General features: G+C 43.1%; 5 protein-coding genes across 6 annotated transcripts in view; 3 read left to right on the top strand and 2 right to left on the bottom strand.

Annotated features, from left to right (window-relative positions):
- The first annotated feature begins 688 nt into the window (after nt 1-688).
- Nucleotides 689-1,902, top strand: LOC128456082 (trace amine-associated receptor 13c-like). The gene is given in 5 exon segments (XM_053440130.1): nt 689-852; nt 1,085-1,532; nt 1,534-1,602; nt 1,604-1,735; nt 1,738-1,902. Coding segments are annotated over 5 exon segments (978 nt in total).
- A 3,888-nt stretch (nt 1,903-5,790) lies between these two features.
- On the top strand, nt 5,791-7,000 carry LOC128456081 (trace amine-associated receptor 13c-like). The gene is made up of 2 exons (XM_053440129.1): nt 5,791-5,954; nt 6,187-7,000. Exons 1-2 carry the CDS (start codon nt 5,791-5,793, stop codon nt 6,998-7,000), a joined length of 978 nt encoding a protein of 325 aa, XP_053296104.1.
- Nucleotides 7,001-8,786: 1,786 nt separating this feature from the next.
- Nucleotides 8,787-11,154, bottom strand: maip1 (matrix AAA peptidase interacting protein 1). Its single transcript, XM_053440360.1, has 5 exons — nt 10,444-11,154; nt 10,280-10,351; nt 10,060-10,186; nt 9,828-9,978; nt 8,787-9,730 (listed from the first exon to the last, which is right to left on the bottom strand). The coding sequence occupies exons 1-5, from the start codon at nt 10,750-10,752 to the stop codon at nt 9,652-9,654; spliced, it is 738 nt and encodes a 245-aa protein (XP_053296335.1). The 5' UTR covers nt 10,753-11,154; the 3' UTR covers nt 8,787-9,651.
- On the top strand, nt 10,816-13,584 carry tyw5 (tRNA-yW synthesizing protein 5). 2 transcript variants are annotated; one of them, XM_053440359.1, is made up of 8 exons: nt 10,816-11,100; nt 11,818-11,972; nt 12,048-12,117; nt 12,205-12,249; nt 12,379-12,516; nt 12,667-12,754; nt 12,929-13,009; nt 13,122-13,584. In XM_053440359.1, exons 1-8 carry the CDS (start codon nt 11,020-11,022, stop codon nt 13,439-13,441), a joined length of 978 nt encoding a protein of 325 aa, XP_053296334.1. In that variant the 5' UTR covers nt 10,816-11,019; the 3' UTR covers nt 13,442-13,584. The 2 variants fall into 2 exon arrangements, with proteins under 2 accessions (XP_053296334.1, XP_053296333.1); XM_053440358.1 differs by having other exon boundaries at nt 12,893-13,009.
- Nucleotides 13,585-14,184: 600 nt separating this feature from the next.
- LOC128455548 (titin) overlaps nt 14,185-16,727 on the bottom strand; it is a 30,448-nt gene continuing 27,905 nt past the window's right edge. Inside the window, exons 16-21 of the mRNA XM_053439213.1 lie at nt 16,482-16,598; nt 16,334-16,383; nt 15,699-15,819; nt 15,530-15,609; nt 15,330-15,434; nt 14,185-15,241 (exon numbers count right to left, since the gene is read on the bottom strand). Coding sequence (XP_053295188.1) covers nt 15,134-15,241; nt 15,330-15,434; nt 15,530-15,609; nt 15,699-15,819; nt 16,334-16,383; nt 16,482-16,598 — 581 coding nt within the window. The 3' untranslated portion in view covers nt 14,185-15,133. The remainder of the gene's footprint in view (nt 15,242-15,329; nt 15,435-15,529; nt 15,610-15,698; nt 15,820-16,333; nt 16,384-16,481; nt 16,599-16,727) is intronic.

Below are 16,727 nucleotides of genomic sequence, written 5' to 3'. Positions count from 1 at the left end.
AAGGTGTTTGGGGCCAAGTATTATAACCTCTGTTTTGTCTGAGTTTAATAAGAGAAAATTGTTGGTCATCCAGGTTTTTATGTCCTTGAGACATGCTCGAAGTTTAGTTAATTGATTACTTTGTCCAGGTTTTATTGATAAGTATAACTGGGTGTCATCCGCATAGCAGTGGAAATTTACCGAGTGTGTCCTGATAATGTTTCCAAGTGGAAGCATATATAATGAGAATAAAATTGGGCCGAGCACAGAGCCCTGTGGAACACCATGGTTAACTTTGGTGCGCACAGATGACTCATCAGGGAGACTGTGCCTTCACCGGACATTCGTTTTATGAGATGTTGTATCGAGGAAAATAAAAGAAGAGTACGTTAGTGATGGTGTAACTAATTTTACGTTAGTGTTCTAGGGTTAAAATCAAAATGAATTTAAAAATGACTATATCAAATAAATGCTCTATGAAAAAACTTGTAAAGTCCGTCTTATTATTTCTCGTTCTTCACGTGTTAAAGTTTGTTTGAACATCTTTCCTGCCCGACTACAATCAACATCATGAGTCTCAGTGTGACGCATTGAGCTTTGGCCTTCTGACAAGATTGAATTTGCATATGGGAGTGGAGGAAGAGAAGAGATAAATCAGACTTCAAGTGAGGGCAGGGAGAGCTCAGCAGCTTCTCCTCCCTCTCTGGACATGGAGGCCCCGCAGGAGGCTGAACTCTGCTTTCCCAGGATCAACAGCTCCTGTAGGAGGACGCTGCTCCCCCACTCAGAGCTCATCTCCAGCGTCCTGTCCTGCATCACTCTGCTCACGGTGGCTCTCAACCTGCTGGTCATCATCTCCATCTCCCACTTCAGGCACTGATCAATTATCACCTTTTCTCCACATCGCCTTTGAAATGCTGGTTTTTCTGCTTCCAGCTGATGAAACACTGATGAAACCAGTTTTGATTGATACGTTTTTTAACATTACAGCGACATAAATACTGTCATAATAATATTGTGCCTTATTCAATTGTGTTCATAGTCCTATAACTGCTGAATACACGTCTACATGTATGTGTTCAGTGTTGACATTCTCCCATTTCAGGCAGCTCCACACCACCACCAACCTCCTGCTCCTCTCTCTGGCTGTGGCAGACTTCTGTGTGGGTGTCCTGCAGATGCCGGTTCTTCTTCTCCACAACCAGGGCTGCTGGTACCTGGGTGACCTCATGTGTGGCGCGCATTGCTTTTTAAGTTTCGTCTTCATCAGCGTGTCCGTGGGAAGCATGGTGCTCATATCGGTCGACCGCTACGTAGCCATTTGCGAGCCCATGTTCTACACCTCCAGAGTGACCCTGAAGAGGGTGAAACTCTCTGTGTGTCTGTGTTGGATGTTCTCTACCGTCCACAGCAGCTGGATACTGAGGGACTTCTTAAAAGAGCCCGGCAGGGTGAGTTCCTGTTATGGACACTGCGTAGTTGTCGTCAATTTCGCTGAAGGCCTCGTGGATCTTGTTGTGACCTTGTTGGGCCCCATTCTGGTCATTGTCGTGTTTGTACCTGCGAGTCTTTGCGGTGGCGGTGTCTCAGGCTCGAGCCCTGCGCGGTCACATCGCGGCTGTGGAGCGTTCAGGAGTCTGTGAAAGCTACGAGATCTGAGCTGAAAGCCGCCAGGACTCTGGGTATTGTGATCGTGGTGTTCCTACTCTGCTCCTGTCCGTATTACTGTTTCGCGGTTTGCGGCCGAGAGGTAACTTGGTCGGGGCGTCGTCTGCAGCCCTGGAGATTTGGTTGTTGTATTTTAATTCCTGTTTGAATCCTGTGATCTATGTTTTCTTCTACCCTTGGTTCAGAAAAACAATCAAACACATTGTGACGCTGAAGATTCTGCAGCCTGGCTCCAGAGAGGACAAGGTGCTGTAGAGGAAGTAGAGAGGAATGACTGGAAACTAAATGTACTGGATTCAACCTCTTTTCACCTTGTTAAAGGGGAATTTAGGAAATTCACTATATATCATTTTCTCCAATAATTAAAAAGTTTCTCTATGCCTGCTTCTTTTTATTTAAGGATGTTTTTTATATATATTTCTCCCTAAGATTGACAAGTATCAATAACTTAATTGGCTGATCTTTGTTTTTCACCAGCAAATAGATGTAAATGGTCAATTAATAGAAACAGTATAAAGGTCTTGAACTGTGTGTGTGTATGTGGATGTGCATGTGTGTTTACCTGTTTGTATGTGGATGTGTGAGTTTGTATCAGGACCTTTACAGTTATTGTGTTACTATTGTTCTCGTTTCTTTTGCTTTTTCTCCACATGTCAACCTCATTTCCCTCTGAAACAGCATCACACCGAACAGGACTGTGTGTTATTCTCTTTGTATTTATACAATGTTGTTCTGGTCTGTTGTTGTTCTAGAAAACCCTAACCCTACCCTATAACTCACCTGTTCACAACTGCATTATACAGGTTTATCATATTTATATATAAAAAATAACTAAAACACAGGAATAACACAGAACATTTGCTGTTTGGCTTCAAGTTGAAACGACAACATAATTGGTTCTGTCTCTTTCCTGAATTTCAACAACGAGATCAAGTTGAAATTCATGTTTTAAGAACATTCTTGTTTTAAAGTGAGTTAAAAAACATTTTCTGAAACAAAACTAGAGAGCAGAGGAAACTGAAGGTTCTCGATCACTTCAGTATATCACAGCTGCTATTTATCTATTTATCATTGTATCTTACATTAATGCATCATTGTCAACGGTCGTGTCTTTATGTTTAAATGATTATTAACAAACCATATAAATCCCAAACTATAAGACATGTGGGCTCATTGATCATTTATAAATATTGACAAGACAATGAACCCAAAGTGTTTTTATCAACCCCCCCCCCCCCCCCCCGAAAGCATACAAATACGCACATGGTCTCTATTGTTTAACTTTTGTCCAACTTTTTATACAAATTCATTCTTCAAGTTTCAAGTTTCAAGTTTTATTTGTCATATTCAAGTTAATCCAGGGTTAAACATTACAATGGAAAGTGCAGAAGGACAAGAACAGGTCAGCTGAGCAGTGTAATTAGAGCAATAATGAAATACATTCAGATAAAACAATGTAAAAGAGCTTAATGTAAAAAAAGTCAAATACAATACTATAAAATTATATATATTAGAGGAGTGACAATTTAAATTCTATAATAATATATATATATGTATAAGTTAAAAACAGATATGCAGAGGATTGTTGATTGTGAATTAAACTGAGTTATTACTTCAATCTCTTCACCTCTTTTACCCTTTGCGTTTTGCGTTTTGATTTTGCGCTCCTCTCTGGAGCCAGGGCCTGGTTTGTCCCTTCTAGGCCTCTGTAGAAACATGGTGAAGAGGACCGACTCCGAACATGGATATAAAAGACTGGTTCTAAGGTAACGATAAACACGATCACTCTTAGTTCCATGTGATCATACCATTATAACAATATAAGACCTAATTTTCATCTCCTGCTGATAGAGTCCCCTGAATCCTAAACACTTGATCATTAATGTTCAGCTTTGAAAAGTAAAAATAAAAGCACCCTGGACCGGACCTGAAGCAAACATAACGTTTCTGAGACGTCAACTCTGATCTGTTGTGGTCAGTTTCTATAGTTTTGTGTCTGTGAGCAAAACAAATGTGTGTTTGTACAAGTTATATGCAAAACATAATATTTATCCATGAATCAGGAAAAAACTCACCCTGTATTTCTGTGCTGTGTCAATTTGTATTGATTGTTACTGATTCTGCTTTTCATTCCAGTACTTTATGAATCTTCTGTCTCTATATTACATTTTTTATGTAAAAAATTTGGAACAAAATTCACATGTATTTACTTTCACAATCAATGAAAGCAAGTCGCTATATAACTGTGCTTGTATTGAAGTAAAAAAGTTTGCCTGTACTCTGAAGTATTTCCTCTAATGCCAGTGGCTTCAATCTTAGGGAGAAATATATATAAAAAACATCCTTAAATAAAAAGAAGCAGGCATAGAGAAACTTTTTAATTATTTGAGAAACTGATATACAGTGAATTTCCTAATCGACCCGATCCAGGTGAACAGAGGTTGAATCCAGTACATTTAGTTTCCAGTCATTCCTCTCTACTTCCTCTACAGCACCTTGTCCTCTCTGGAGCCAGGCTGCAGAATCTTCAGCGTCACAATGTGTTTGATGGTTTTTCTGAACCAAGGGTAGAAGAAAACATAGATCACAGGATTCAAACAGGAATTAAAATACAACAACCAAATCTCGAGGGCTGCAGACGACGCCCCGACCAAGTTACTCTCGGCCGCAACCGCGAAACAGTAATACGGACAGGAGCAGAGTAGGAACACCACGATCACAATACCCAGAGTACCTGTTGTACACAGGTACAACACGGCAATGACCAGAATGGGGCCCAACAAGGTCACAACAAGATCCACGAGGCCTTCAGCAAAATTGATGACAACTACGCAGTGTCCTATATCCAATATCCTTTTCTTTTTATGTAGCTGTGTGAGTTCAGACTTTAACCCTAGAACACTAACGTCGGATGTTTTTTAACCTCAAACAAATCTAGATATATCTACTAAAAAACCTCAAACAGATCTAGAAAAATCTGTGTACAAAACAACAAAAACGGTTGATTTTCAGTGCTTAAGAATTGAAAACAAAATTAAAATGCAGTTTGTAGTTGTACTGCATCTCAGAACCATATGTACATCAATATACAACGTTCATGACTTAAATGTACAGACAAAGTATTATTACAAAGTATTTGTTTTTCGCTCTTTTGCTTTATTTAATATTTTCATTATTAATTCTTCCCTTTTGGGCCTTCTTTTTGGAAAAATAAAAATTCCCATCATACAAATTACAACTCCAAGACCTCCTGAGAGTTTATCTACCTAGCTCAACGGCTACATCTACCTTTAACACGCTTGCACAGGGGAAAACTACTGGCAGTTTCTAGCCCTAAGCCGATTTCAAGGTTCCCCTCATCACCTCTACATTATTTGAAACATATTTTTCTTATTTTAGATATTATTCAAAATATTCAAGAGTAATCTGGATGGTGTTGAAATATCAAAGTGAATTTCGCGGACCCCCTGCAATGCCGTCGCGGACCACCAGGGGGCGGCGGACCCCTGGTTGAAAACCCCTGTGTTAGAGGGTTAAACATTTTGGAATATGCCAAAGTTGTAAATGATGCAGGGAGACTGTGCCTTCACCGGACATGTCCCAGGAACGGCTGGACCGAAGAACAAGTTCCCAGCTCTAATATTTATTTTTTTTAAGAATTTTTCTTTAACGACTCCCAAATTTTTGACTCATTTTAGAGCCTTTTTATAGGGTCCCCCCATGATACCTTTTTTTCATTTTATGAGATGTTGTATCAGGGAAAAATAAAAGAAGAGTACTTCCAATTGCCATGTATTGTTATACATTAATATATTTTGAGATGTATTTTTTATCAGGTATATTATATCGGGTAACACATTTTACGTTAGTGTTCTAGGGTTAAATTCAAAATGAATTTAAAAATGACTATATCAAATAAATGCTCTATAAAAAAACTATTATTTCTTGTTCTCCACGTGTTAAAGTTTGTTTGAACGTCTTTCCTGCCCGACTACAATCAACATCATGAGTCTCAGTGTGACGTAGTGAGCTTTGGCCTTCTGACAAGATGAATTAGCATATGGGAGTGGAGGAAGAGAAGAGATAAATCAGACTTCAAGTGAGGGCAGGGAGAGCTCAGCAGCTTCTCCTCCCTCTCTGGACATGGAGGCCCCGGAGAAGGCTGAACTCTGCTTTCCCAGGATCAACAGCTCCTGCAGGAGGACGCTGCTGCCCCACTCAGAGCTCATCTCCAGCGTCCTGTCCTGCATCACTCTGCTCACGGTGGCTCTCAACCTGCTGGTCATCATCTCCATCTCCCACTTCAGGCACTGATCAATTATCACCTTTTCTCCACATCGCCTTTGAAATGCTGGTTTTTCTGCTTCCAGCTGATGAAACACTGATGAAACCAGTTTTGACTGATCTGTTTTTTAACAGTAGAGCGACATAAATACTGTCATAATAATATTGTGCCTTATTCAATTGTGTTCATAGTCCTATAACTGCTGAATACACGTCTACATGTATGTGTTCAGTGTTGACATTCTCCCATTTCAGGCAGCTCCACACCACCACCAACCTCCTGCTCCTCTCTCTGGCTGTGGCAGACTTCTGTGTGGGTGTCCTGCAGATGCCGGTTCTTCTTCTCCACAACCAGGGCTGCTGGTACCTGGGTGACCTCATGTGTGGCGCGCATTACTTTTTAGGTTTCGTCGTCATCAGCGTGTCCGTGGGAAGCATGGTGCTCATATCGGTCGACCGCTACATAGCCATTTGCGAGCCCATGTTCTACACCTCCAGAGTGACCCTGAAGAGGGTGAAACTCTCTGTGTGTCTGTGTTGGATGTTCTCTACCGTCCACAGCAGCTGGATACTGAGGGACTTCTTAAAAGAGCCCGGCAGGTTGAGTTCCTGTTATGGACACTGCGTAGTTGTCGTCAATTTCGCTGAAGGCCTCGTGGATCTTGTTGTGACCTTGTTGGGCCCCATTCTGGTCATTGTCGTGTTGTACCTGCGGGTCTTTGCGGTGGCGGTGTCTCAGGCTCGAGCCCTGCGCGGTCACATCGCGGCTGTGGAGCGTTCAGAGTCTGTGAAAGCTACGAGATCTGAGCTGAAAGCCGCCAGGACTCTGGGTATTGTGATCGTGGTGTTCCTACTCTGCTCCTGTCCGTATTACTGTTTCGCGGTTGCGGCCGAGAGTAACTTGGTCGGGGCGTCGTCTGCAGCCCTGGAGATTTGGTTGTTGTATTTTAATTCCTGTTTGAATCCTGTGATCTATGTTTTCTTCTACCCTTGGTTCAGAAAAACCATCAAACACATTGTGACGCTGAAGATTCTGCAGCCTGGCTCCAGAGAGGACAAGGTGCTGTAGAGGAAGTAGAGAGGAATGACTGGAAACTAAATGTACTGGATTCAACCTCTGTTCACCTGGTTTCAGGGTCGATTAGGAAATTCACTGTATATCAGTTTCTCAAATAATTAAAAAGTTTCTCTATGCCTGCTTCTTTTTATTTAAGGATGTTTTTTTTATATGTTTCTCCCTAAGATTGAAGCCACTGCTTTAGAGGCAATACTTCAGAGTACAGGCAAACTTTTTTACTCCAATACAAGTAAGTTATACAGCGACTTTCTTTTGTTGATTGTGAAAGTAAATAAATGTAAATTTTGTTCCTAATTTTTTACATAAAAAATTGAATATAGAGACAGAAGATTCATAAAGTACTGGAATGAAAAGCAGAAACAGTTACAGTCAATAGAAATGGACACAGAAATACAGGGAGATTTTTTTCCTCATTCATGGTTAAATATTCTGTTTTGCATATAACAGATCAGAGTTGACGTCTCAGAAACGTTATGTTTGCTTCAGGTCCGGTCCAGGGTCCTTTTATTTTTACTTTTCAAAACTGAACATTAAAGATCCAGTGTTTAGGATTCAGGGGACTCTATCAGCAGGAAATGAAAATGAGGTCTGATATTGTTATTAATGTATAATCCCATGGAACTACGAGTGATTGTGTTTTTGTTACCTTAGAACCAGTCTTTAATATCCACGTTAGGAGTGGGTCCTCTTCACCATGTTTCTACAGAGGCCTAGAAGGGACAAACCAGGCCCTGGCTCCAGAGAGGAGCTTTAGATGTTTTACACTGTGGGTCCTCTGGGAGGGAGGTGAGGGGTTTTCAGCTGGTTGCACTATGAAACTTCACCACTAGATGTCGATCTTGTATCAGTGTAGTCACAACGACGCCATCTCCTCTGCACGTGATGTACAACAACACTGTAAAGCCGGCTCGTGCTTCAAGTGACGTCACTCCCATAGACTCCTGCCTCCTGCAGCAACAATTAATGAATCCAAAAGGAATCAAATTCTAGCAGGTAATCTGTTCCGTTATTCTGGAAAAAAAAATAAAAAAAATATATATAATAGGGTAAAATCCGGTTAAATTATAGGTTATATGTATGTACGTTTTGAATTAATTTGTATTCTATTTTGTTGTTTTGTTAACATACTTAAAATAACTCATATTTATTACTACATTACAAACACCATCCTCGCACACACTCACATTATCATACATGTCACTAACTGGATTATGTAATGTCTGTATGTCTTTTCATTATATGAACATATATCTAACTTTCTGTTGTCACCATTTCACGAATTAAAATAAAAACTAGTAGTACAATGTATCAGTGTATTGTAATGTTTATTAAAATATTGCTCATATGCTCATCTTATTCAACTGTCAAGTCAAAATGTGCGACTTTAATTCAACTCTGATGTCACAACACACTAAGACACAAACTGACTTCCTGTCATCCTTTCTGGTAAAATCATGGCTATGATCTTTCCACAAAAAGCAGTGTAAGTTACTGGGAACATGTTTTATGATATTATGAGGATTCTAAGGTGGAATGGTTTGCAGAGGACTGTGTCTGGGATGCAACAGGTTGCTGCAAACCAAATGAAAACTTCCTTCCACTGGGGAAATGAATTCCTCCTGAACATTGTGCAGATTTGATAACGACAGTCGCTCTTATTACCTCGGCAGGTTCCACCAGTTAGAAAACCTCAGAGTTCTGTCTTCCTCTTTAAACCAGCACTAGGGACGTGTGAGGGAGGACAAATAAGACAAAGCTGCATCACACACACACACACTTTTCTTGCCAGTTTCCAGTAACACAACATACATTCCTCAAACCTTTAATAAAACAAATCAATGGTTTTCTGCAGCTGCCTGAACCACTACAGACAACAAGCGGTACACACACTGCATGTAGCTCAGTCCACTGAACGCAGCAGGAACCGACAACGCAAGACAGTATTGTGTTGGGAACATTGGACACAAATTGTAACACACAACCATACATATATTATGTATTGAAATGAAAGTGTTTGCAGCAGCAGATCTTCGACAGCTCGAGGTCGCTGCCTCTGAACTTTCTCTCTCGCTCATTGTGAGAGTTTCTGGGTCTGTTAGTATGATTGTGAAATCCTCAGCGTGAACCCGCTCTATGTGAGAAGTGTCCTGAGATATCATGTGATGATCTGGCTCTATATACATGAACCTGGAGACATTAAAGAGAAGAAACGCAGATGAGGGGACAGATGTCATCTCACCAGGTTCCAGACAATCAGGATGTGGTTTTTGGGATCACCTGACATCCCTGTGGAACTCCGTCTTTCTGGCATTAGTATAATAGTTCAAATAAGGCTATGATTAGATTCCCAAAGCAACAGTTCACAGATCTGATCAAGCTCTAGTCATTAGTTTCTGGGATATAAGGGATTGTGGAGAACACAATCAGAAACACTGACAAACTGCAGACAGGTGTGGAGAGCATCCTGGAGAATAGTGACTGAATCCAAGTCCTGGTGCTTTTCTCTGACCTCCCATGTCTTATGTTCCTCTCTGGTAATTTGAGCTCATCTCATCTCTCAATTTCAGAAACCAAATGCTGAGGAGAATCTCTTTTCTTTGACTAGTTTCCAATGGAACATCTGCCTGGAATCGAAAACCAGCTTAATCCAAAAGCTTGGAGTGCTCTATCCTCGTGATGGTCCAGTCCGGTGGAACTCCTTTAGTGAACTCCCTCTGGAATCTGTCAGGAAATACAGACGCAAGGAAAGATCAGAACCATTTAAGAGTTTGCTCTTTTTAAATTGTATTCAATAAGCACAAGAGACACATCTCCTCACTCATAAATTGCAGTGAGCAGTCTTTTCGTCTCCGCTTCTCCTTCTCCACCGATGGACACCTGGAAGATACGAGCTCCCTCCATGGTGTCTTCAGGAAGCTGCGCGCTGGTCAGGTACCAGAAGCGCATCAGGATACTGACAAACTTCCTTCCTAAAAACAACACTGCGTCTTTATATGCATAGTGTTAATAGTTTTTATGGTATGTTTATTTATCAGCGGCTTCTGACAAACCATTGTCGTCGTAGTGGATCCCCACGTCTCCGGGTGTTGTGTACATGATCTGATCAGGACCTGCAGAGAGGGCTTTCTGGCTGCTCAGTGGCAGCAGGCTGCACTTCTCCTTCAGCTTCCCAATCAACTGCGACGGTATGAACAGGTAAATAACAACATGTATATGATAAATATCCATATTTGGATAATAAACACATAGATGATTATTGTTTGGACTCACGTCTTCGGCCACGAGTCCCTCCAGAGCCTCGAACTGACACCGGGACAGGAGCCTGGACACGTGGGAGAAAGCCTGCAACACCAAAACAAAGTCCTCTTCACCAACAGCAGCGAACCAACACGCCTTTGCTCATGAGCACACGTCACCCGCCGGGCTCCACGCACCTGCTTCGCTCCCTCCGTGAACTCCTCGATGCGGAACTCCTTGTCAAAGTAGGCCCGGATCAGGAAGTAGTAGACCCGGGTGCGGAGCCAGATGAGGGGGTTGGGGATCCCGACAACCACCACCTTCTGGTTCTGCCTGTCCCCGCCCCGGTCCGAGCTGTAGGCCCGCAGCGGGGCCCCGGCAGCCGCGGGGGGAGGCGGCCGCGTGTTCCCGGAGCGGAGCGGGAGGACACGTTCATTTAGAAGCAGACGAGCGAGGCTGAACGGGGACGGAACCCTGCAACAACCTCTCAACATGGGCAGCGCCATCTTGGAATGCCTCGGAACTCTTGTCCTCCGAGCGCTTGTTTCTTCCGGAACGGAACGAGTGCAACAGTTTAAAAACACAGATAGTGACGCAGCAGCTCGCGGAGACACTGATGTTTTTTAACACGAATCAAACTTTTAGTGTTTTTTTTTGTAATGAGTAATACTCTCTGATCATTTAAGCTCCGGACATTGTCTTGTTGTTTTATTTTGTTTCTGGGGGGACCACTAGGAGTGTAACACTCGGTGTTTACCCCGGACAGCTGGGACATGGAGGAGCAGGAGAGGACACCGGTGTCCATATTCACACAGGTGGACAGGGACGTCTTCCTGCGAGACATCTGTCCAGAGGTAACAGCTGCTTCCTCCGTGGCTGCGTCTTCATTTCCTGTTTCGACGTTTTATAGGAACCTTCCTTCACGTGACATCCTGTGTGTTTCCTGGTTGGGATGGGATGTGATCTATGTCCTGCGGTGATGTGCTCCATGGTGTCATCCTACCTGGTTTATCTGCATCTGCGATTTAACTGGATTCAGATTTTTTTTACACATTAAATTCAATATTTTGTATAAAATGAAACTGAGTTAAATTTGTGTGTTGCACAAGTCAAGGATTTACTAAACGGATTTTGTCTTTTTCACTATTTTTCACAACTTTTCAAAATAAAAGCGTTGATATTATTCAATTGCGGCAATGAAAATAAATCTTGTGATTTCAATTTATGAAGAATTCGCCAAACAGGAAGTAATTCAATGAATTGTGTTGCCGTGACTGAGATCACCACGCAAGTAACTTGTGAACGTCTGTGTTAGTCATATATGGTGAAGCGTTATGTCATGTTGGTAAACAAATACTTCTAGCTAACTGTTTACATATTTGTACTTGAACCATCTGCTTTAACTACTCATGCAAGTTAATTGATGGGAAATCACCAATTTGCATTATTTTGACGGACTTAACTGAGCATCCAGCGGAGCCACAAAGGAAATTACACAATTGTTTTCACACTAGTACTGGTACTTCATGTTTAAATATAAAAAGTACCCTTATAACTTGTGTGTCTTTCAGCGCAGACCTGCCTTGCTCAGAGGTGTGGATCTGGGGCCGTGTCTGGAGAAGTGGACCCTTGAATATTTCAGACTGAGAGGAGGAGACCAGGATGTGAAGATTCACGTATCCACAGTACCACAGATGGACTTCCTGCACAAGAACTTTGTGTACAAGTGAGCTTTGTCTCTCCAGCACAAACACACAACACCTCCTCTTCAGATTTCTCAATCACTACTAATTCTTCACAGGACTTTACCTTTCAACGAGTTTGTGAAAAGGGCATCTGAGAAAAAACACTCAGACTTCTTCCTGTCTGAGGTAAGAATCATAAAATAAGAGTATGATATGTGAATATATTTTTTTACAGTACTTTTTATTCTTTAAATGACACAAATTCCTTTTCAGGATGAGCACTATTATCTACGATCACTGGGAGAGGACGTGCGGAAGGTAAGGAGACCTTTAAATTCTGTGAAAAAAACTTACTCTCCTTTTACAAATACAACAAAAGGGTTTAGTTATTTTTAGATGTGTATATATCTATAAATATTACTACAGCAAAAAGTATTCCCCCCCCAGGAACCTGCTGACCTGAACAAGCAGTTCCCGCACTTGGCAGAGGACTTTCATGTCCCCCACTTCTTTGAACCGGATCGGTTTTTCTCCAGTGTTTTCCGTATCAGCTCCTGTGGTCTGCAGCTGTGGACCCACTACGACGTGAGTGATTTAATGTGATGTTGATAATGTTGTCTAGAGGTGAGAGGTCACCGGGGGGGAAATGTCTTTGCACTAACAGACATTTCTAAAGACATTAGATGAGTAGCAGCCTCAATGAGCTGTCTCTTCCTGTCTCTGCTCGTCCTTCAGGTGATGGATAACCTGCTGGCTCAGGTGACAGGGAGGAAGAGAGTGGTCCTCTACAGCCCCCAGGATGCATTGCACCTCTACCTGTCAGGTGAGTGACGATGGACAGATGCAAGCCTGTTTGAATTCATGTCCGTTTTCATTTTAGGCTCTGATATTGATTTGCCTCGTTTGTTAATCTTGGTATAATGTGACAGTGCTGCCTTTTAATCTGAGCGTCACCCAGCAGGAGATAAATCCGAGGTCCTGGACATCGATTCCCCAGATCTCAAACGATTTCCTGACTTTTTAAAGGCAAAGCGGTACGAGTGCGTGCTGGAGCCTGGAGACCTGCTCTTTATCCCCGGTAAGGAGTCGTCCACATTAGTCACAGATGTAATAATGTCATATATACCATTAGAGGTGATTGATTACTTGAAACTGCCTCAGTCTTAATCCAGCGTCCCTGTGTCCTGCAGCCCTGTGGTTCCACAACACCACTGCACTGCAGTTTGGTGTGGGTGTGAACGTGTTCTGGCGCCACCTGGCGGCTGACTGTTATGACAAAAAGGACCCGTACGGTAATAAAGACCCAGTGGCGGCAGCTCGAGCCCTTCAGGCCCTGGAGAGGGCTCTTCACACTCTGGAGGAACTTCCATCAGATTATCGGGACTTTTACGGTCGCAGGATGATTCAGCGCATTCAGGAGCGAACTTACTGCGACAGCGTGTCGGCCACAAAGACAAAGGAGGACTCTGACAGTACGTTACCCAGCATGCCATTCACCAAACCTGGATGAGTGTGCGGAGAAACCTTAAAATGTAGAATAGGCCCCATGGAGCCTGTGTCCTCTTCATGTGTTCATTTGACTTTTTGAGGAATGTCCAGTTTGGAACTTTCATTTCAGGTCCTTCAAAAATAAAATGTTGTTATATCTCTTCATCATATTCTCACCCATTTTACTTTCATTAAGTTTTCTAAATTGTCAGTGTTGCAGTTATGTGACTTTATAAGATATGTTTAAACCACCATGAATCTTTTTAAAGTCTTCCCTTTAAACAGGATAACAAGGTTAAAAAAATATATGCATAGCCATGAATACAGTAAATCAACTAACTGTACAAAATATTGTATTTCACTTAAAGATCGAAAGGTTGAAACTGAAGATTTCAATGTTCCGTTTACATCTCCATTCGATCGCCATTAATTCTGGGAGGTCTTAGTTTTCAACTTTTTCTTGCAGAGTCACATAACTGAGTGAGTTTATGACTTTATAAGGAATCCAGAAAACTTAATTCATGGTTCATCTACCAGCTTCTTCCTGAACTTTCAACTCTATCACCGTCTGTAGTTTGCTCACTTGCTCAATCTTTATGCCGACATGGACCCATGTTGTGATGGGGTCAAACATTTTGAGCTGAAATCAATTTTTCCAGATGACATTTGGAACAATAAAGCATGGTGGGTGGAGGCAGGAGGGGGGGGGGGGGGGGGGGGAGGAGAAGATCAAGTCTGGTGTCCACAGAAATGCCCACATGTAGATATGTTTGACATTTTATTGCACGGAGACATGACAGTTCTTTATGTTTCCTTACAAACATGGTAAAGCTATGTAAACAGTGGAGCAGCATCTCCACAGTGAGAGTCCTCGGTGCCGGGCTCCTCCAGCGAGTGAGAGCATGAGAGCCAACCAGTGACCGACTATGAGCTGCAGAAACAAGCAGAGATCTGAGTGTGCATCAGAAGGACGGCTGCAGGCTGTGGGACAAACTGTTCAAAGAGCCGACACCAGGCTGCAACAGCCCGAAGCTTTTTCACCGTGAAGATTATATTGTGTGGTAGAAACTAAACAAGCCGTGGTCAGTTTGTTTTAACACAGAGGAACTGGACTGACACCCCAACATTTACCTTTTTTAAATGTCATTTGGCTTTGGGTCAGTAAAATAAAAACAAAACACTTGAGTTCCGCTCATTCATTCACAAAACACACAAAGCACTCGCGACCTCCTGAGGGAAAAGTCTTGGGCCGTGGCCGCTGGTACTGTCCGCTGCACTGGGATCTGTGTCCACTTGGATTCGTCTGTCCTCAGTGGGAGCACACATCCTGAATCCTGACTAGAGGCAGTAGAGAGAGAGGGCGGTGCCACGTTCCTGCTACAAGGGATAACGGAGACGTCTCCTTGGTGCCGTTCTGTCCCCGGGCTCCTCATGTCCCCCCCCCCCCCCTCCTAAACTAGATCAGTGCAGAGGTTCAACCACAAACATCTCATGAACTTCTTACCTTCTCATCGGACACAAAACGGAGACAAATGGCACATTGCTTGGTGGACGTCTCTATTCTGTAGATTAAACAACTAACTTTCTGGGTTTTTGGGGTTAATTTTCCTAATGTTGGCGTCAGGCAGACGAGGGACCGAGCGCAGGACGTCTGTCTTCCATGTGACCAGCCAGCTCTGGACACAGGCGGTGGATTTGATGTAGGGGGTTGGTGCTATGGAGTCTGTGCCATGCCGCGAGTGGACTTCATCTTCTCCAGTCTTTTAGAAAGGTGGCTGTTGCTCGACTCGAGCTCTTCAGCCTTGTCCAGGGACGACCGCAGCTGTTGGGTGAAACGTGGGAGATTGAGACGCCTGCTGCTGGACAGGAGCCAGCTGAACAAGCTGCGGTGTGAGGAAGCAACACTCTACCTCTCTCTGGAGCTTCCGCTTCTCCGCCTTCAGCTCGTCCTCCACCTTCTCTGCGTTCTCGGCTGCAGACTTGTAGCGGGTCACCTGGCCCTCCAGTCGGGTCACCTGGACGACACAAAAAACAACTCAGAACATTGTTGTGTTGTTGTGTTGTTGTTGTTTTCAAACCCACAGAACAGCCACGCCTCCTCTCGGCTTACGTTTTGCTCTAACGCAGTGACTTCCTGTTCGGCCTTCACCAGTTTGAACTTCAAGTCGCTCATTTGCCTGCTCGAGTCTCCTGGAAAACATTAGAAAAAGAAAACGTTCTGGATTCATATGAGGGAGCAGCAGAGACTTTCAGGTGAAACATCAATGTCCTTCACTTACTCTGTACTTCTAGGATGTTTGGATCGTTTCCATTTTCCAGAACCTCCCCGTCCGGACTCGAGCCGCTGTCTGTGCCGTTCTTTGGTGATTTCTGTTCCAGCTGCGCCTTCAGCTTCTTCACCTGTTGACGGTGACACCAGATGACAAGTCGCTCACTCAGCTACTCGTCCTGCATGTGATGCTGTTAAACCCCAACCTGCTATATTCTCTCTCTCTCTTAATGATTCTCGGCTCCTAGTTGGCTGGTTCCAGTTGATAAGTCAATATTAAAAAGCAGGTCTTCGTGGCAGGTGGAATATTTCACACAGTTTCTTTAATAGAGCTTATTGAGTTGATAACAGGGGAAACCACAAGGGGATCAACCTTCTATATGGATCACAAGGGTTGGGATAGAATCATTCCTATATAGATGCTGTGCTATGATTGGCTTATAGTGATCAGGTGGACATGGACATAAGTTTTCCAGAGGGGAGGATGTTGGGTTAAGTGAAACCGGATAACAAACACATATCTTAGGTATGTTAGAATATCCAAATAAACTAGTGTCTATATTAATTGTTATAAAAGTACATTCCACTTACTGATCCCTCATCAGTAAACAATATCACTGTCTCAGAGGAGAACCACTGACTCACCTGTTCTATCATCTTTTCACGCTCATCCACCAGTTTCCTCAGGCGAATCTCTAAAAGAAAAAAACACACATCAAGACAATTAAAGCAACAATCACTCACAACAACGAGAGTCCATCTTTAAAAAGAGAAACCAAACCAGTGAACATACCAGGGGTGGGGAGCGCCAGGGAGATGGTGAGGTGTGAGGGGGCTGGGTCAAGCGAGGTGGATGCATGCAACACAACAGGAATCCATGGGGGGGTGACGGATTGGGGTGTGAGGGGGGGGGGTTGTTAGCATGCACAGACTGTGGAGAGGAGGGTCAGTGCAGCTGGTGGAGCTACAGTCACACAACATGTATACAACCACACAATGTGTGACAACAGATAAACCAAAATGAGTTTCCATCAGAATT

The sequence above is a fragment of the Pleuronectes platessa genome, chromosome 14 (assembly GCF_947347685.1).
Source record: "Pleuronectes platessa chromosome 14, fPlePla1.1, whole genome shotgun sequence".
In the NCBI taxonomy this organism is placed as follows: Eukaryota; Metazoa; Chordata; class Actinopteri; order Pleuronectiformes; family Pleuronectidae; genus Pleuronectes; species Pleuronectes platessa.
This window is presented reverse-complemented; position numbering and strand designations above follow the sequence as displayed.

Coding starts and splice junctions, on each gene's coding strand:
- LOC128456081 (XM_053440129.1), top strand. CDS start 5,791: ATGGAGGCCCCGGAGAAGGCTGAACTCTGCTTTCCCAGGATCAACAGC. Junction 5,955..6,186: donor ATCTCCATCTCCCACTTCAG/GCACTGATCAAT, acceptor CTCCCATTTCAG/GCAGCTCCACACCACCACCA.
- maip1 (XM_053440360.1), bottom strand. CDS start 10,752: ATGGCGCTGCCCATGTTGAGAGGTTGTTGCAGGGTTCCGTCCCCGTTC. Junction 9,979..10,059: donor GATCCACTACGACGACAATG/GTTTGTCAGAAG, acceptor TGTTGTTTTTAG/GAAGGAAGTTTGTCAGTATC. Junction 9,731..9,827: donor CTGCTCACTGCAATTTATGA/GTGAGGAGATGT, acceptor ATTTCCTGACAG/ATTCCAGAGGGAGTTCACTA.
- tyw5 (XM_053440358.1), top strand. CDS start 11,020: ATGGAGGAGCAGGAGAGGACACCGGTGTCCATATTCACACAGGTGGAC. Junction 11,101..11,817: donor TGCGAGACATCTGTCCAGAG/GTAACAGCTGCT, acceptor TGTGTCTTTCAG/CGCAGACCTGCCTTGCTCAG. Junction 12,517..12,666: donor AGCTGTGGACCCACTACGAC/GTGAGTGATTTA, acceptor CTCGTCCTTCAG/GTGATGGATAACCTGCTGGC.